At 41.6% G+C, this 18,808-nt stretch overlaps 3 protein-coding genes and 1 long non-coding RNA gene across 4 annotated transcripts; 2 read left to right on the top strand and 2 right to left on the bottom strand.

Annotated features, from left to right (window-relative positions):
* The first annotated feature begins 2,840 nt into the window (after positions 1-2,840).
* On the top strand, positions 2,841-4,151 carry LOC148904235 (uncharacterized). The gene is made up of 2 exons (XM_089025549.1): positions 2,841-3,001; positions 3,303-4,151. Exons 1-2 carry the CDS (start codon positions 2,997-2,999, stop codon positions 3,790-3,792), a joined length of 495 nt encoding a protein of 164 aa, XP_088881675.1. The 5' UTR covers positions 2,841-2,996; the 3' UTR covers positions 3,793-4,151.
* Positions 4,152-6,082: 1,931 nt separating this feature from the next.
* Positions 6,083-8,330, bottom strand: LOC148904234 (uncharacterized). The gene is made up of 2 exons (XR_016118981.1): positions 8,169-8,330; positions 6,083-6,569 (listed from the first exon to the last, which is right to left on the bottom strand). It is a non-coding gene; the product is annotated as an uncharacterized LOC148904234 (long non-coding RNA).
* Positions 8,331-13,599: 5,269 nt separating this feature from the next.
* Positions 13,600-15,807, top strand: LOC148904233 (uncharacterized). Its single transcript, XM_089025548.1, has 4 exons — positions 13,600-14,362; positions 14,519-14,616; positions 14,910-15,422; positions 15,541-15,807. The coding sequence occupies exons 1-4, from the start codon at positions 14,011-14,013 to the stop codon at positions 15,679-15,681; spliced, it is 1,104 nt and encodes a 367-aa protein (XP_088881674.1). The 5' UTR covers positions 13,600-14,010; the 3' UTR covers positions 15,682-15,807.
* On the bottom strand, positions 15,730-17,416 carry LOC148904232 (uncharacterized). The gene is made up of 4 exons (XM_089025545.1): positions 17,035-17,416; positions 16,786-16,883; positions 15,980-16,492; positions 15,730-15,861 (listed from the first exon to the last, which is right to left on the bottom strand). The coding sequence occupies exons 1-4, from the start codon at positions 17,414-17,416 to the stop codon at positions 15,730-15,732; spliced, it is 1,125 nt and encodes a 374-aa protein (XP_088881671.1).
* Positions 17,417-18,808: the final 1,392 nt, after the last annotated feature.

Below are 18,808 nucleotides of genomic sequence, written 5' to 3'. Positions count from 1 at the left end.
CTAACCGACCCGAAAAGGAACCCGAACCGAAACCCGGAACCCGGAACCCGAACCCGAAACCCGAACCCGAACCGTAACCCGTAACCCGAAACCCGAACCGAAACCGAACCGAACCCCGAACCCGAACCGAACCCGAAACCCTGACCCCGAACCACGAACCCGAACCAGAACCGCTGAACCCGAACCCGAACCCGAACCCGAACCCGTCACCCGAACCGCGAACCCGAAACCCTAAACCCGGAACGAAACACTAAACGACCCGAACCCGACCCGAACCCGAAACCATAAAACCCTAAACCCTAACCGAACCCGAAACCCTAGCCCAAACCGAACCCGAACACCTAACCTAAACCCGAACCTAACCCTAACCCTAACCGAACCCTAAAACCCGAACAGACCCGAACCCGTGAACTAGAACCCTCGAACCTCGAACCCGAGACCCCGAACCCCGAACCGTAACCGAACTCCGAACCCGAAGCCCGAACCCGAACCCGACCCACTAACCCGACCTAACCCGTAACCCGAACCCGAACCCTAACCCGAACCCGAACCCTGCGAAACCCGAACCCGATACCCGAACCCGAACCCGAACCCAACCCGAAACCGAACCCTAACCCGAACCCGAACACGAACAGAACCGAAACCGAACCCGAAACCCAACCCGAACCCGAACCAGAACCCTAACCCGAACCCAACCCAGAACACTAACACTAACCCTTGAACCCGAACCCTCACCTAACCCGAAACCGAACGCCGAACCTAACCCTAACCCTAACCCGGAACCCTAACACCTAACCTAACCCTAACCCTAACCCTAACCCGAACCCTAAACCTAAACCTAAACTTAAGGGGACATCTAACCCTAACCCTAACCCTAACCCGAACCCGAACCCGAACCAGAACCCGAACCGACCCGAACCGAACCCGAACCCGAAACCCGAACCCGACACCTCAGAACAGAACCCGAAACCCGAACCCCTAACCGATACCCGAAGACCCGAACCCGTAACCCGAACCCAATCACGAACCCGAACCCGAAACCGAACCACGTAACCCGAACCCGAACCCGAACCCGAAACCCGAAACCCGAGACCCGAACCCGAACCCGAACCCGAACCCGAACCGAACCCGAACCCGAACCCCGAACCCTATACCCTAACCCGACCCAACCCAAAGCCCGTAACCCAGATACCCGAACCCAACCGAAACCCGAACCCGACCCGAACCCCGAACACCGAACCGCGAACCCGAACCACCGAACCACCGAACCCGAACCTCGAACCCGAACCCGAACCCTAACCCGAACCCGAACTCCGAACCCCGACCCGAACCCGAAACCCGAACCCGACCCCGAACCCATGAACCCGAACACCGAACCAACTCCGAACCCGAACCCAACCCGGAACCCACCCCGAACCCGAACGAACCCGAAACCCGAACCCGAACCCCGGAACCCGGCCCGGACCCTAACCCGAACTCCGAACCCGACCCGAATCCCGAACCCCGAACCCTAACCCGGAAACCCGAACCCGAAACCTAGAAACTCCCGAACCAGAACCCGAACCCGAACCCGAACCCGAATCGACCCTAACCCGAACCCGAACCCGAAACCCGAACCCGAACCCGAACCCGAACCCTACCCGAACCCGAACCCGAACCCACGAACCCGAACCCGAAACCCGAAACCCGAACCCGAACCCGAACCCGAACCGACGCACCACGAACCCTGAACCTAACCCGTAACCCGAACCTAACCCGAACCCGAACTCCGAACCTAACCCGAACCCGAACCCGAGAACCCGTAACCCGACCTAACCGCCGAACCAGAACCCGAACCCGGAACCCGAACCCGAACCCTAACCCTAACCCGAACCCGAACCCTAACCCGAACCCCGAACCCGAACCAACCCGAACCCGGAACCCCTTAACCCTTAACCCTAACCATAACCCTAACCCTGTAACCCTAACCCTAAACACTAACCCTAACCCTAACCCTAACCCTAACCCTAACCCTAAACCCTAACCCTAACCGTCATATCAAGCCTTATACCCTACCCCTGGATGTGCGTTCGATGTTCAAAGGGTGAATTTCAAGCCTCTTACAACCTTTTAAAGGTGTTTTTCAAATTTCCTACAACCCCTGGAAGGTGGTTATAGAACTTCCTACAATACTAGAAAGGTGTTTTTCAAAGTTCCTACAACCCCTGGAAGGTGGTTTTGGAACTTCCTACAATACTAGAAAGGTTTTTTTCCAATTTTCTACAACCCTTCAGGGGTACATTTCAACTTTCTACAACCCTTTTCCTTTTTTTTTTTTTATTTCATTTCCTTTCATTTCATTTTATCCTATTTCATTTTTTCTTCTATTTTATCTGTTTATCTCTCTATTTTTCTATTTCTTGATCCTTTTTTTTTTTTTTTTTTTTATTTCCTTTCATTTCATTTTCCCTTCTATTTTGTCTCTTTATCCATCTATTTTTTGATTTTTTTAATCATTTTTTGATTGATTGATTGATTTGATTTTTTTGGTTTCATTTTATTTCGATTCATTTTATTTTATATTCTTTTTTTATTTAATTTTCCATTCTTTTTTTTTTTGTTTGTTTTTTTCCATTTTCATTTTAATTTTTGATTTTGATTTTTGATTTTCATTTTATTCTATTCATTTTATTGATTTCTTGATTTTTATTCTTATACTAACCTTTTCTATTCATTTTATTTCTTTATCTATATTTCAACTCGCACTACACCCCCTTCCCTTTTTTTCTCTCCTTTCTTTCTTATCCTTTGCCTTTCTCTTTCTCCTTTTCTCTTCCCTTGCCATTGCAATATCTAATATCATGTGGTTTTTTTTTCACTTTTTCTAGAACAAAAATGGTGGTCCTTTTTCTGGTCCTGCATTTTCTGGCCACCTAAAGTTCTTGTTTCTAAGGCTCACTGGCGTGAATGTCAGCGTCAATGTGTTGAGGAGCTCCTTCCTCACTCACGCTTACAATATGAGGTCAGTATACTCGCTTCTTCCAGGGAGTGCAGTGTGTAATGTTTAATTTCTTCTGTAGTGACCTTTTCATTTGGGTTCCATAAAACATATGGGAAGTTTGGTTTTCAACGGTTGCATTTCTTTGTTTGTGATTTTGGAACTGAGTATAATTATTGCTAAAACTGCAGACTTTAAAATCAAAATAAGTCCAGTAAGAAATTTCTGATTCATTCCTGTGAGTTATCTTAATTGTTATAACCTTCTTCATGCAATCAGGTGTACATCCATCAATATCTAAACATCCAATCTGTTCTCATTACAGTGACTGCAATGACGCCCTAAAAGATTCACTAGCAGCTGCGCTACGTCATAGCAGAAAACAAGCCCAGGATACGTACGACCGCAGAAATTCCAACGAACGAAAGAAACTAGCAGTATCCCTGGCTTCAGATATTGCCCACAGTAACGATGCAGGGGTCAGTGAGGACAGCAGTACTAGAGTCGAAGAAGAAGACAGTCAACACGAGTCCCTGAAGGTGGGGGATTACGTGGCACTCGTAGAGGAGGCAAGCACGCTAGATCAGCCCAAGATATTACTTGGGCGAATTCAGTCCTTTCAACCAGCCAGACAGGCAGCCTTGCTCTGGTACCAGCACCATAGTGGAGCTGAGTATGCGTTTGAATTCGATGACCAACCCTGGGTTGAGAGCCTAGACGCTCTACATCTAGTCCAAACCAGATCTGTGAAAAGAAAGCCTGGCTTTATCAAGCTGTGTTCAAGCCTGAAATCCATTCACAAGGCTGCCCAATAGACAATATGTCTTTATTTGAACGGTTTCATTATTCCAGTCCAACTTTCCAAATTATATAATGCCAGTCATTGATGTTACAGTTCAATCCTTCAATGGTGTTTTTTTTTCAATTTCTTAGTATTTCAGGGGCCACTTGACTGTCTTTTATAGTTGGAAATCCGTCAGCAAAGATCTTTCATTCCCTTGAGTCCAACTTTCTAAATTACAATTATTATTCATTATTCTCTTTCATCTTTGCTGACAGAATTTCAATAATATAATTATATAAGAAAGGTTATGTCATCTGTTGTGTATCACTCACATAATGTGTCCATGTATTGAGGAAAGACCTCAACACATTAAACGTATTACAAGTGAAAGACATGGTTGACTTTATTATTTTCTCCTCTTCTTCTTCTCCCACCCACATAAAAAATGACTTCCAATTCTTTAATGCTAAGGGCTGCAAAAGTTTGAGGGGGCATGGTTTGTTTATCTGTTTTATTTTTACCCCTCTTCTTCTCGCACATCTTCTCAGACCAAAAACGACTTTCAATTTATATGTAAAGCGTATGCTACAGGGAAGGTTTACTTTCTTTCATTCAATTATTTTCATTCTCAACCTAGGGAATTTTTTTTCCCAATTGATTTATGAAGCTGGGAATTGTTAATCTTGGTGTTATGATGAACGAATGATGTCAGATGTTTCAAACAAATATAATTCAATCCAGCAATCAATCGATATCAATTACATTTTGATCAATTACTATTTCATTCATTCATTTATTTTCATTCTCAACCTAGGGAATTTTTTTTTTCCCAATTGATTTATGAAGCTGGGAATTGTTAATCTTGGCATTATGATGAACGAATGATGTCAGATGTTTCAAACAAATATAATTCAATCCAGCAATCAATTGATATCAATTACATTTTGATCAATTACTATTTCATTCATTCATTTATTTTCATTCTCAACCTAGGGAATTTTTTTTTTCCCAATTGATTTATGAAGCTGGGAATTATTAATCTTGGCATTATGATGAACGAATGATGTCAGATGTTTCAAACAAATATAATTCAATCCAGCAATCAATCGATATCAATTACATTTTGATCAATTACTATTTCATTCATTCATTTATTTTCATTCTCAACCTAGGGAATTTTTTTTTCCAATCGATTTATGAAGCTGGGAATTATTAATCTTGGCATTATGATGAACGAATGATGTCAGATGTTTCAAACAAATATAATTCAATCCAGCAATCAATCGATATCAATTACATTTTGATCAATTACTATTTCATTCATTCATTTATTTTCATTCTCAACCTAGGGAATTTTTTTTTTCCCAATTGATTTATGAAGCTGGGAATTGTTAATCTTGGCATTATGATGAACGAATGATGTCAGATGTTTCAAACAAATATAATTCAATCCAGCAATCAATCGATATCAATTACATTTTGATCAATTACTATTTCATTCATTCATTTATTTTCATTCTCAACCTAGGGAATTTTTTTTTTCCCAATTGATTTATGAAGCTGGGAATTGTTAATCTTGGCATTATGATGAACGAATGATGTCAGATGTTTCAAACAAATATAATTCAATCCAGCAATCAATCGATATCAATTACATTTTGATCAATTACTATTTCATTCATTCATTTATTTTCATTCTCAACCTAGGGAATTTTTTTTTTCCCAATTGATTTATGAAGCTGGGAATTGTTAATCTTGGCATTATGATGAACGAATGATGTCAGATGTTTCAAACAAATATAATTCAATCCAGCAATCAATCGATATCAATTACATTTTGATCAATTACTATTTCATTCATTCATTTATTTTCATTCTCAACCTAGGGAATTTTTTTTTTCCCAATTGATTTATGAAGCTGGGAATTGTTAATCTTGGCATTATGATGAACGAATGATGTCAGATGTTTCAAACAAATATAATTCAATCCAGCAATCAATCGATATCAATTACATTTTGATCAATTACTATTTCATTCATTCATTCATTTATTTTCATTCTCAACCTAGGGAATTTTTTTTTTCCCAATTGATTTATGAAGCTGGGAATTATTAATCTTGGCATTATGATGAACGAATGATGTCAGATGTTTCAAACAAATATAATTCAATCCAGCAATCAATCGATATCAATTACATTTTGATCAATTACTATTTCATTCATTCATTTATTTTCATTCTCAACCTAGGGAATTTTTTTTTTCCCAATTGATTTATGAAGCTGGGAATTGTTAATCTTGGCATTATGATGAACGAATGATGTCAGATGTTTCAAACAAATATAATTCAATCCAGCAATCAATCGATATCAATTACATTTTGATCAATTACTATTTCATTATTTTTGGACTCGATCCTAGGTAATTGCTGGTTCAGGGCCTGACTCTTTTGGCCAAACGTTTTTGTTTTTTTTGTTTTTTTGTTTTTGTTGCAATGACTGCATTCGTAGGGTTTTTCACCGGTGCATGTCCTCATGTGATGTTCCATATATTACGTTTTTGGGCTAATCCTTTTTTGCAATGGATACACTTGTGTGTGTCCTCAGGTGCCTTTTCAGTTTTGAAGTTGTTGTAAATGCCTTGTCACAGAAAGAACGTGGTGTGACGTGCCAACATGTGCCTCTACTTTGTCTCTACTGCCATAACATCGGTCGCAATACAAACAATGGTATGACTTGCCACAAGTGTACATTGAGTCCGCTTTTCACTGCTAAGAGTTTGGTTGCAAATCCAGCAGATTCTTGGGCCCACTGAAATGAACAACGAGAAGCAATGACGTTAGAGCCATCGCTGTCCAACACCCACAAAACTGCTAGTAACACACATCATTGAATAAATTGCATGCATGCATGAATCAATCAATCTGGCTATGTAGATAGGTTACAATATCAGTATATATAACTATTACCTTTATCATGATTATAGTTTTATATTTACCATTCCCTTTTTAATATGCATACCATGTAAGTTTTTATGTACACTGCTTGCAAAGAAAAACACAGACATTTCTGACGTCTCACTCTGAACCTAATTTTTTATTTTCTTATTTTTTTCCCCCGTATTTTCAATCCATAATGAATGAATGAATGAATGAATGGATGGATGGATGGATGGATGGATGGATGATGGAATATAATTCTGATACTTTAACTTTTTGCTATCCTCCTGAAGCCTTTCATCAAGTTTTCTTAAAGTGCTACTACGACGAAAACCGCTCCAACTTGGATTCAGCTGAAAGTTCCTAAGAATACTCTTTAAAGGTCCAGTAATCACTGTATGAAGTGTTTTCTCGATATTCAGTACGAAAGTATGATATTTTTACGATTATTTTATGGAGTCTGTGACGTCATACACTCAACATCAAACATTGCTACATATATTTGTTTGTATATAAATCCTTAATTTATTTTATTCCTATGAAGCCCAAAGGGTGGCTAATGTGCTTCTTTCACATTACTTGTGACTATAATTTATATTTTGGGGTGTTTGGGTATTTCTTTCTCCCTTTACTACTGATATTTTGATCATAAACTACAAAGAAATGTATGGAGCGATGTTCGATGTTGAGTGCATGACGTCACAGACTCCAAAAAATAATCGTAAAAATATCATACTTTCGTCCTGAATATCGAGAAAACACTTTATACAGTGATTACTCGACCTTCAAAGAGTATTCTTAGGAAGTTTCAGCTGAATCCAAGTTTGAGCGATTTTCGTCGTAGTAGCACTTTAAATTCAGGGTCAAAGTTCACATGTGCTGTTGCCATGGTAACTAACTTAACGAAAACGTACAAACGTATTCAGTCCTGAACTCCCGTTTCTACAGTAAAGTGAAAGAACACTTTCGCCCCTTGATAACTTTAGGGGCGAGATTGCATTGCACCCCCATGACTTGATATTCATGAGATGAATGAATGAATGCTAACCTAGCTGAAAATCAGTTTCAATATTCACCAAATTAACTGGATAGATGGATGGATGGATGGATGGCTTATTATTTCTTTCAAGAGTGAAGTGAGAAAACATAGCACCACAGCAAAAATAATAATGCATCAAGGAACAAGGATGCATTGTAATGCAGTGAAAGCAGACATATTGATGGTTTTTACAGAGTTTCTTTTGTTATTTTGAGCCCGCGATTCTTTTTAATCACTAACTTCACTGATCCAAGTTATTTGTGTTGTATGTACGTACCGTCGATCGCAAGAGAATGCCAAGGATCGAAAAGTTGTTCAAAAGGTATACTTTAGCCCGCCCCCTCACTCCACGATCCAAATCATTGGGTAAACTAGACAAATGAAACGAATGCCAAACTTCATAGCACTCAACCCTACTACGACGCTTCTTACCTCGAAACTACCACGATCCTTTTCAAAATTTGTCATTCATATCATGTTGAAACTCCTTCGAGAATGGCCAAGGATTCTGGAAGCGTAGGTAGAATAAGTCCTCGTACTTTAGGCCTATTCATTCAACTTACTTACACGCATAACAAATTCGACTTTCAAGAGCCACACCGAATGTCGATTGAAACAGGCCAGGCCGCATGGTTTTATCCAAATGGATAAAATGCAAATTTCGCGAACATGGAAGCGAGTGCCGGCTGTGACGTCGACATCGACAAAGGAAACCCAATCTGCATTATTGCATTCAAACGGGATCCTAGCTACGTGTTACTTAGATATCAAAATTTCAATAGAGTGCACGCACTAAATCCGTGAACATTTATGAGTACTAATTACCGGTACTATTTCATACAGAATTCTTTGTATTCTATTGTTGATTTATCACCATTTAGTACTAAAAGTTAGTATTTGTTTCACGGGTTTAGTGCGTGCACTCTAATTTATGAAGACTGGATAAATAATCGATTCACCTGGATTGATGAATGAAAGACGTCTGCCAATCAGAATCGAGAAAACTTGCAAAAACATAGGCGTCCCTTTGGTTATCGCAATTATGAAGAAAAAAAGAAGAACGCTCCTAACAAGAGAGGTCGGCAACAATGACAATAGTAGCTAATGAGTTTTTCATTTTCGTGCAATGCTGGACAGGCTTTTGTTTCTAGTAGCTGGTCCAATTTTGCGAGCTTCCCGACACCTCCCCTGGGTGGATGCAAGAAGCTTGACTTTCATAGCATTCTTTTCGATTTGCAGTCAGACGGAGTTGGAGTCAGGTGAAAGTGGTAGGGGAGCGAGCGAGGCGCAGGATGAGCGGGAAGTGAGGTGGTGCGTAGATGAAAATAAACAACAGCAACAACTTCAGTTTCACACACAATAAATACGATCATGATTCACAAAATTACACGTTACATAATGTTATCGTATGTCTATTCATACTTGATAAATAAGTCGCGCAAAATATTATATTTCTACGTTATTCTTAGAGTGCACGCACTAAACCCGTGAAACAAATACTAACTTTTAGTTCTAAATGGTGATAAATAAACGATAGAAAACAAAGGATTCCGTATGAAATAGTACCGGTAATTAGTACTCCTTAATGTTCACGGATTTAGTGCGTGCACTCTACTTCTCCATTTCAGATCCCCTGGGTGGGTGTAAGAAGCTTAGCTTTCATAGCATTCTTTTCTATTTGCAGTCAGTCGGAGTTGGAGTCAGTAGAAAGTAGTAGGGGAGCGACGCAGGACGGACCGGGAGATAGGTACGTAAAGCTTCCCAGGGCTGCACATTGCATTCGTTCACTCCATTTTCCGAATCTGTGCCTTGCATTTGCAGTCAGCCAGCCAGTCCGCCGAGAAAACCCAAGCGTGCGCGAAAAACGTCGGCGCCGCAAGACAGGTAAAGTGCGGAAATTGTTCCTTGATATCATTAACACACACTGTTATGCCACAGCCCCGGGAGTGCTTCACAACACTAGCTGAACATAGTCTCTTCGTATTGAAATGTTGCGCAGAGGGGTTCTCTTGCTTTTGGAGTGAGTGGCAACCGTATAGAAAAATCTGCCATCCAAGCCATCAGGACGGCCCTGGAACAGGACCAACCAGTGAACCGGGAGTGGCTGCAGTTCCTGAGCCTGCAGTAGGTGGGTGGCCGAGTGCAGGGAGGGAGGGAGGGAGGGAGGGAGGGAGGGAGGGAGGGAGGGATGGGTGGGCACGCTGGCGGATTACTGCAAAAGAAAGAGAATTACAATTAGAATTACAACGAGCATTAGAATTCCACCCCTCCCTCCTTTCAGTCAGTCACCATGCTGCAGACCAGAACTCTTTAAAAAAACAAAAAATGACAAAAAACAAACTCTTATTATGACATATGAGATGAGATGAAATGATATGATGTGATGTGATAATAGAAAACAAACAAAAAACAGAACAAGACTCGTAAACTCCAAATATCATATCATATCCTTTCATATCATGATATGATTATGATTATTTACTATGATCGCTTTCATTATGTCATAATGTGATATAGGAGAGGCTCCAGTTCCTGAGTGCAGGGAGGGAGGGATGGATGGATGGGTGGGCACGCTGGTGGATTACAGGAAAAGAAAGAGAATTACGATTAGAATTACAACAAGCATTAGAATTCCACCTCTCCCTCCTTTCAGTCAGTCACCATGCTGCAGACCTCCTAACAACAACAACAACAACAACAACAACAACAACAACAACACAAACTCTTAATGTGACATATGATGGGAGATAAGATGAGATGAGATGAGATGAGATGAGATGATAAAAATAAATAAATAAAAAAATGCAGTAAGCTTACCCTAACCCTAACCCTCAATGTCATATCATATCATTTCGTATCATGATATTTTTGCTGACTGCAAAGTCCCACATTTTGCTGACAAAGTCCAACATTTGCTGACAAACTCCCACATAGGCTGATAAAAACCCATCTGGTTCTACCCCTAACCCTAACCCTCAATGTCACATCATATCATTTTCATATCATGATACTTACATTGCGATTATTTGCTATTATCGTCGTCGTCATGTCATAGTACGGTCTGAAATCGAAGATATTTCAGCCAGACTATCCTATTGACTCAGCACAAGAGTACTTATACCAAACTATAGGACTGGTTTCAAATGATGTACAGTTCTGCACCCAGTTCAAAAATTGTCGTTGCAGGGACCCCAGTCCTGTGCACTCGGCTAGTGCTCGAATTGAGATGAGATGAGATGAGATGAGATGAGATGAGATGAGATGAGATGAGATGAGATGAGATGAGATGAGATGAGATGAGATGAGATGAGATGAGATGAGATGAGATGAGATGAGATGAGATGAGATGAGATGAGATGAGATGAATGAGATGAAATGGTATAAATGAAACAAAACAAAAAATGCAATAAGCTTAGTACCCTAACCCTAACCCTCAATGTCATATCATATCATTTCATATGGGACAGAGTCAAAAGACACTATTTTTGGACAATTAATAAGTATTTAGCTATAAATCTAGAATTTTAATTAGGAACGCCTCGCGTACACATAGGAATGTATTTCCTTAGTTAACTGTTTATGCGGAAAACGCGTAAAGCAAGGAGAGGTTTCCGTACATAATTACACTACAGTGAGTTGCGTTAAGGTTTGGCACATGTTTGCGTAAATTCGCGTTCAGTACATCCTGCCTACGAGGTAGGCCTAGGGCGTACAACGCGCAGCGCAGGAGTTGTAAGGTCTTAGGAATGCAGGGTGTCCCATAAAAGTAGGCCCAAACTAAGTTTCAAGCAGTGTAGTTTAAAGTTCTTGAAGACGTTGCGCTGTCTACGGATTTTTTCACATATCAAGACAAAGAACTCTCTTCGATGCAAGGTACTGGAGTCTCTTACACTTTTACCTAGGATAGATTTAGGACAAATTTACGTTAATATCGTCAACTAGTCGTCATATTTTACAGTGTAGATTATCTATATATTTGTTAAAGCATTCGCTTATGTGATTTTAGTCGTACTAGTCGCATTAGCGCTTTCAGTACAATGCAATAGTAATTTAGTCATCGCGCTAAGTGCGGTTTGTCATTGAAATTCGTCATGTAGTCACAGTTAAAATACTTTTAAACATTACTTAAACAACTCGGCAGTAAATAATCTAAAGTTATTTAGAGTTTTTCCAGTAAAGTACTAGCTGCGTAATATTCGCTTTTCAAACTCTTTAAAACGTTTACTATAGGATCGCTACCGCCTTGAACGTTTGTTTAACCTTCATCTACGCTTATTTATTAGCCTTAACCGCAGGGTATAAGACCTTTTTTCAATCCATCTTTTGTTCGCTATGTAAACTCTACACTCAAGGTCAAGCTATCGTGTAATTCGTAGGTTAAATGTCATAGACAAGGGCTAAAACACTTACCTAAAGCCATAGTAAACCTCTAAGACAACTTGTCCATTGTTTTCCCATCGGTTTAGTTCATTTTAAACGGTTCATAGCTTGTACATTAAACTTCGCAATTCTAGTATGTTTTAAACACTGCTAATTAGTACGCAATATTCAAATGACCTGTGACGTAATTTACGTCATTTCCGTTTCTATTGATATCTAGCAAAACAGTGTATCTTACTGATTCACTCTTTTGGCAATAACCTTTTGGCTATTAATTTAGATAAGCTACAAAGGTATTTTTAGTTGTTCTATTTTCCATTAGAGATATCCTGTAGTCTCGTTCCCGTTTTTTTTGTGTATTGTAAGGTCGTTTGAATTTTTCAATAGATTCTCTTGTCAAAACCACTTGCAATCTGACTCATATATGTTTACATTGCGATTATTTACTATTACCGTTGTCATCATGTCGTAATACGGTCTGAAATCGAAGATATTTCAGCTAGAATGTCCTGTGGACTCAGCACAAGAGTACTACAGCCTTGTTCGTTCACCCAGAACACCCTTACAGACCCAAGAGTCGTTGAATTTGCTGTCATATTAATTATTGGGTTGAGGAAATGACCAACATCAATAGGGCTGCATTGATTAACAGATTGATTGGGCTCAAAACAACCTACAGGGTTCTTAGGTTGAAACCAAGTCACGCAGGTGGAATCCAAGTCAAACAGACGACAGAGAATGTTTAAAAAAATGCTTACCAATACTACAATCAGGATGGTTGCAGTTAATTACCACATTGAGTGGGCTCAAAACCACCTGCATGCTTAGATAACAGCCACTTCAACCCATTTCTTATTGCATGCATGACACAGGCCTGAAAACAAAACGAAAACAAAAATTCAATCTCTACGCAAGCACTTCTAGACAAGAATTCACTAGTTGATGTGTGTTACATAGGGAACTATAAAGCAATCCCTACAACAGCTGCTCTTATCGTATTCTTGGCAATCTTCAGCTTGCTACCAAGACATTTATTCCTATTTATTTTGCTTCATTCATTATTGCTTTTTGTTTGTTTTGGTTTTCGTTGGTTTGTTTGGTTTTGGTTTTGGTTCCTTTTTTGTCCTCGTTCTGGTTGTTGTTTGTTAGGTTGGTGGGTGGGTGGGTTGGTGGGTTGGTGGGTTTTTGGGGGGTTTTTCGTTAGTCCTTCCACATGTTATTCTATTATCATTCCTTCGACGACCTTCGCCCACCACAACACCCAGCCCACACCCCCCACGTGCCAAAAAACCACAGCAAGACCAAGTCACAACCCAAAACGCAACTTCTTCCCCTCTTACACTACCATTTCAAAACATGCTTTTTCGCAATCTTACACACCAACACTCTTCCACCCACACTCTTGCAAGCCCCAAATCACCTCCCTACCCTCTCCAAATCCCACCCAAACTCCAACAAACCTCACTGCGCATGACCCAACCACACGTAAACAAACCCACTCTCAAGATGGCCGCACGTTCCAACGCCAAACTACCGCCAACCTCGGCCGCTCTCTTCCCTCAACTCTACCTCACCCCGCCGCACACTCCAGCCAAACTACACCCAACAGCTAACCAACCAACTCATGCTTCTTTCGACGCCCTTTCCAACCACTCGCACTCATCAGCTTTTCAGTACTTTTTGTACATACTACACAATCTACGATCTGGAGTTGCCAAACGTACGCTTCTACGAACATTCCACCAGCAAAAACCCACGTCACATTGACGTAAATCATTTCGCAGTCCCCTTCTACAAAATACCTTTGCACAACCACTAAGTCAGTTTCTTCTCTCTTTCAGCCACAGGTCACATCGATCTCCTTCCACGAGCTTGTTCGCCCTCCCTCAGTACTATGGCTCTAAACCTACTTGGAGACTACTCTTCCTGCACCACCGACGACAGTGCCAGTGATGACGGTCACGATTTCCTTGGGCTAACAACCAGCACCATCGTCACGCCACACTCCAACCAGCACAACAGTCCTTTTTCCAGCGACGATGACTGCGGCGAACTAACAGCAGCCTCGACTACCACTTCCAACACCAGGCGCGGCAAATACGCTCTCACCTTCGTGGCGCTGCCCACCGTCATGAAAGTGTTTTTCAAAGAACTGAGGTCCCATTTCACCAAGCCCGTCAACTTGACAAGACAAAAACCGCCAGTCTCGCAAAGTACCTACGCAAAAGCCCAAGAAAGACTTCTCTGTAAGTTCTACAGCTAGCTAGCTAGCTAGCTAAGCTTTTATGCATTTCATGTCTTGAACTTTGATTTGATTTGATGTAGTGTTTGTGTAATTCACTGACTGCATATATTACATTCTAGCACTGAGTTTTTTCACTTTTTTATTTCTCCACGTGTAGGCTTTCTTGGCTTTGCCTTCAACCACCTGGGGCTGGAACTGACGCCTGACCTTTTCTTGAGACTCAAGGTCATTGAGCAATATTTGACCTATTTGAAGGTAAGAAATTAAGGACAGCTTTCCTAGTTTTCATTTCCAACAGCTCCAACAACATTCATTTATGTATTGTGCAACAATTCATCATGCTCTCATCTAAAACATGAATTACAAACTATTTTGACCCTGCTATTTTTCCTTCTTCATCTTATTTATTGACATATATTCTTGCGATGATCAATTTATTACCTGTATCCATTTTCTAAAGTCATTCAACAACAATGATGTTTCGAAACTTTGCCCGCATTACAGCTTGAAAGAAACTAATTTACCGTTACTGAATTGACTCGTTTCAGCAAGTCAGGCGATTATCTTCGAACACCTTGGCCAACCACGCCGCTGCCATTTTGTATCCAGCTAAATTCATGCACCCAGAGCAGTCACCAGATTTCACTGATGTTCCTGTCATCAAACAGCTTCGTGGACAGGTGGCCAACCTGCAGAGGGTTGGCCACAAAGAAACCCCTTCTTCCAAAGAAGATCTCGAATCCCTCAACAGGTGGCTGGACTGGAGCGAGATTGTGGCTACGGTTGCTCTGCAGAAGGAGAGGGTGGACATGGCTCGGACAGCAGACACCAGAGCCAGGGAGAGTGCAGACCTTTTACTCCTTTCGCTCTATGTTTTGATACCGCCAAGCCGGGGACTTGAAATAAGAACCCTAGAACTGTTGCCTCAAGCACTGACCATGGCCAGCCCAGAAACTGCCAACAAGAACCTGGTACAATTGCATGAGGATGGCTCTGTCACACTGAAATTCCAAAACTACAAAACAAGAAAGACTTATGGTACAGACACTACTGTTCTGCAGGTAGGTAAAACACTAGGCTGCTTCCTCTCCTTCAAAATTATTTTGTCTGCGTCATGCATCTATAATAGTATTGCAATAACAAGAGCATTGCTTAAATCCTCTCTGCCTCTCTTTGCAGAATGACCATGAACTCTGCCATATACTGCAAGACTACGTGAAAAAACACAGGCCAAAGTTGGTCAATGACAGCAGCAAAAATTTCTTGCTTTTGGTAAGTTTTCAACTTCACTGTCTTCATAGTTGTACCTTGGGGTGGTGATCTTTGACCAATCTTCTCAAGGAGGGTAGTCATTTTGAAATATATACCCTATGTGGGGTTCTGGTTTTCACCACAATCACCTTTCCATGGGTCACACTTAAAAGTGCAAAGGACCAACCCCAACCCTAACCCTAACCCTTTCACGTAGTCTTGCAGTATATGGCAGAGTTCATGGTCATTCTGCAAAGAGAGGCAGAGAGGATTTAAGCAATGCTCTTGTTATTGCAATACTATTATAGATGCATGACGCAGACAAAATAATTTTGAAGGAGAGGAAGCAGCCTAGTGTTTTACCTACCTGCAGAACAGTAGTGTCTGTACCATAAGTCTTTCTTGTTTTGTAGTTTTGGAATTTCAGTGTGACAGAGCCATCCTCATGCAATTGTACCAGGTTCTTGTTGGCAGTTTCTGGGCTGGCCATGGTCAGTGCTTGAGGCAACAGTTCTAGGGTTCTTATTTCAAGTCCCCGGCTTGGCGGTATCAAAACATAGAGCGAAAGGAGTAAAAGGTCTGCACTCTCCCTGGCTCTGGTGTCTGCTGTCCGAGCCATGTCCACCCTCTCCTTCTGCAGAGCAACCGTAGCCACAATCTCGCTCCAGTCCAGCCACCTGTTGAGGGATTCGAGATCTTCTTTGGAAGAAGGGGTTTCTTTGTGGCCAACCCTCTGCAGGTTGGCCACCTGTCCACGAAGCTGTTTGACGACAGGAACATCAGTGAAATCTGGTGACTGCTCTGGGTGCATGAATTTAGCTGGATACAAAATGGCAGCGGCGTGGTTAGCCAAGGTGTTCGAAGATAATCGCCTGACTTGCTGAAACGAGTCAATTCAGTAACCGTAAATTAGTTTCTTTCAAGCTGTAATGCGGGCGAAGTTTCGAAATATCATTGTTGTTGAATGACTTTAGAAAATGGATACAGGTAATAAATTGATCATCGCAAGAATATATGTCAATAAATAAGATGAAGAAGGAAAAATAGCAGGGTCAAAATAGTTTGTAATTCATGTTTTAGATGAGAGCATGATGAATTGTTGCACAATACATAAATGAATGTTGTTGGAGCTGTTGGAAATGAAAACTAGGAAAGCTGTCCTTAATTTCTTACCTTCAAATAGGTCAAATATTGCTCAATGACCTTGAGTCTCAAGAAAAGGTCAGGCGTCAGTTCCAGCCCCAGGTGGTTGAAGGCAAAGCCAAGAAAGCCTACACGTGGAGAAATAAGGAGTGAAAAAACTCAGTGCTAGAATATAATATATGCAGTCAGTGAATTACACAAACACTACATCAAATCAACTCAAAGTTCAAGACATGAAATGCATAAAAGCTTAGCTAGCTAGCTAGCTGTAGAACTTACAGAGAAGTCTTTCTTGGGCTTTTGCATAGGTACTTTGCGAGACTGGCGGTTTTTGTCTTGTCAAGTTGACGGGCTTGGTGAAATGGGACCTCAGTTCTTTGAAAAACACTTTCATGACGGTGGGCAGCGCCACGAAGGTGAGAGCGTATTTGCCGCGCCTGGTGTTGGAAGTGGTAGTCGAGGCTGCTGTTAGTTCGCCGTAGTCATGGTGGCTGGAAAAAGGACTGTTGTGCTGGTTGGAGTGTGGCGTGACGATGGTGCTGGTTGTTGGAGCAGAGAGGTTAAGCGGAGTGGATGTTAGCCCAAGGAAATCGTGACCGTCATCACTGGCACTGTCGTCGGTGGTGCAGGAAGAGTAGTCTCCAAGTAGGTTTAGAGCCATAGTACTGAGGGAGGGCGAACAAGCTCGTGGAAGGAGATCGATGTGACCTGTGGCTGAAAGAGAGAAGAAACTGATTTAGTGGTTGTGCAAAGGTATTTTGTAGAAGGGGACTGCGAAATGATTTACGTCAATGTGACGTGGGTTTTTGCTGGTGGAATGTTCGTAGAAGCGTACGTTTGGCAACTCCAGATCGTAGATTGTGTAGTATGTACAAAAAGTACTGAAAAGCTGATGAGTGCGAGTGGTTGGAAAGGGCGTCGAAAGAAGCATGAGTTGGTTGGTTAGCTGTTGGGTGTAGTTTGGGGGGAGTGTGCGGCGGGGTGAGGTAGAGTTGAGGGAAGAGAGCGGCCGAGGTTGGCGGTAGTTTGGCGTTGGAACGTGCGGCCATCTTGAGAGTGGGTTTGTTTACGTGTGGTTGGGTCATGCGCAGTGAGGTTTGTTGGAGTTTGGGTGGGATTTGGAGAGGGTAGGGAGGTGATTTGGGGCTTGCAAGAGTGTGGGTGGAAGAGTGTTGGTGTGTAAGATTGCGAAAAAGCATGTTTTGAAATGGTAGTGTAAGAGGGGAAGAAGTTGCGTTTTGGGTTGTGACTTGGTCTTGCTGTGGTTTTTTGGCACGTGGGGGGTGTGGGCTGGGTGTTGTGGTGGGCGAAGGTTGTCGAAGGAATGATAATAGAATAACATGTGGAAGGACTAACGAAAAACCCCCCAAAAACCAACCAACCAACCAACCCACCCACCCACCAACCTAACAAACAACAACCAGAACGAGGACAAAAAAGGAACCAAAACCAAAACCAAACAAACCAACGAAAACCAAAACAAACAAAAAGCAATAATGAATGAAGCAAAATAAATAGGAATAAATGTCTTGGTAGCAAGCTGAAGATTGCCAAGAATACGATAAGAGCAGCTGTTGTAGGGATTGCTTTATAGTTCCCTATGTAACACACATCAACTAGTGAATTCTTGTCTAGAAGTGCTTGCGTAGAGATTGAATTTTTGTTTTCGTTTTGTTTTCAGGCCTGTGTCATGCATGCAATAAGAAATGGGTTGAAGTGGCTGTTATCTAAGCATGCAGGTGGTTTTGAGCCCACTCAATGTGGTAATTAACTGCAACCATCCTGATTGTAGTATTGGTAAGCATTTTTTTAAACATTCTCTGTCGTCTGTTTGACTTGGATTCCACCTGCGTGACTTGGTTTCAACCTAAGAACCCTGTAGGTTGTTTTGAGCCCAATCAATCTGTTAATCAATGCAGCCCTATTGATGTTGGTCATTTCCTCAACCCAATAATTAATATGACAGCAAATTCAACGACTCTTGGGTCTGTAAGGGTGTTCTGGGTGAACGAACAAGGCTGTAGTACTCTTGTGCTGAGTCCACAGGACATTC

Source organism: Actinia tenebrosa, unplaced genomic scaffold (assembly GCF_029948245.1).
Source record: "Actinia tenebrosa isolate PJP-AT-01 unplaced genomic scaffold, QUT_ActTen_1.0 utg724__unscaffolded, whole genome shotgun sequence".
NCBI classification, from domain to species: Eukaryota; Metazoa; Cnidaria; class Anthozoa; order Actiniaria; family Actiniidae; genus Actinia; species Actinia tenebrosa.
The sequence above is the reverse complement of the archived record's forward strand: the minus strand, read 5'-3'. Positions and strand labels throughout refer to the sequence as shown.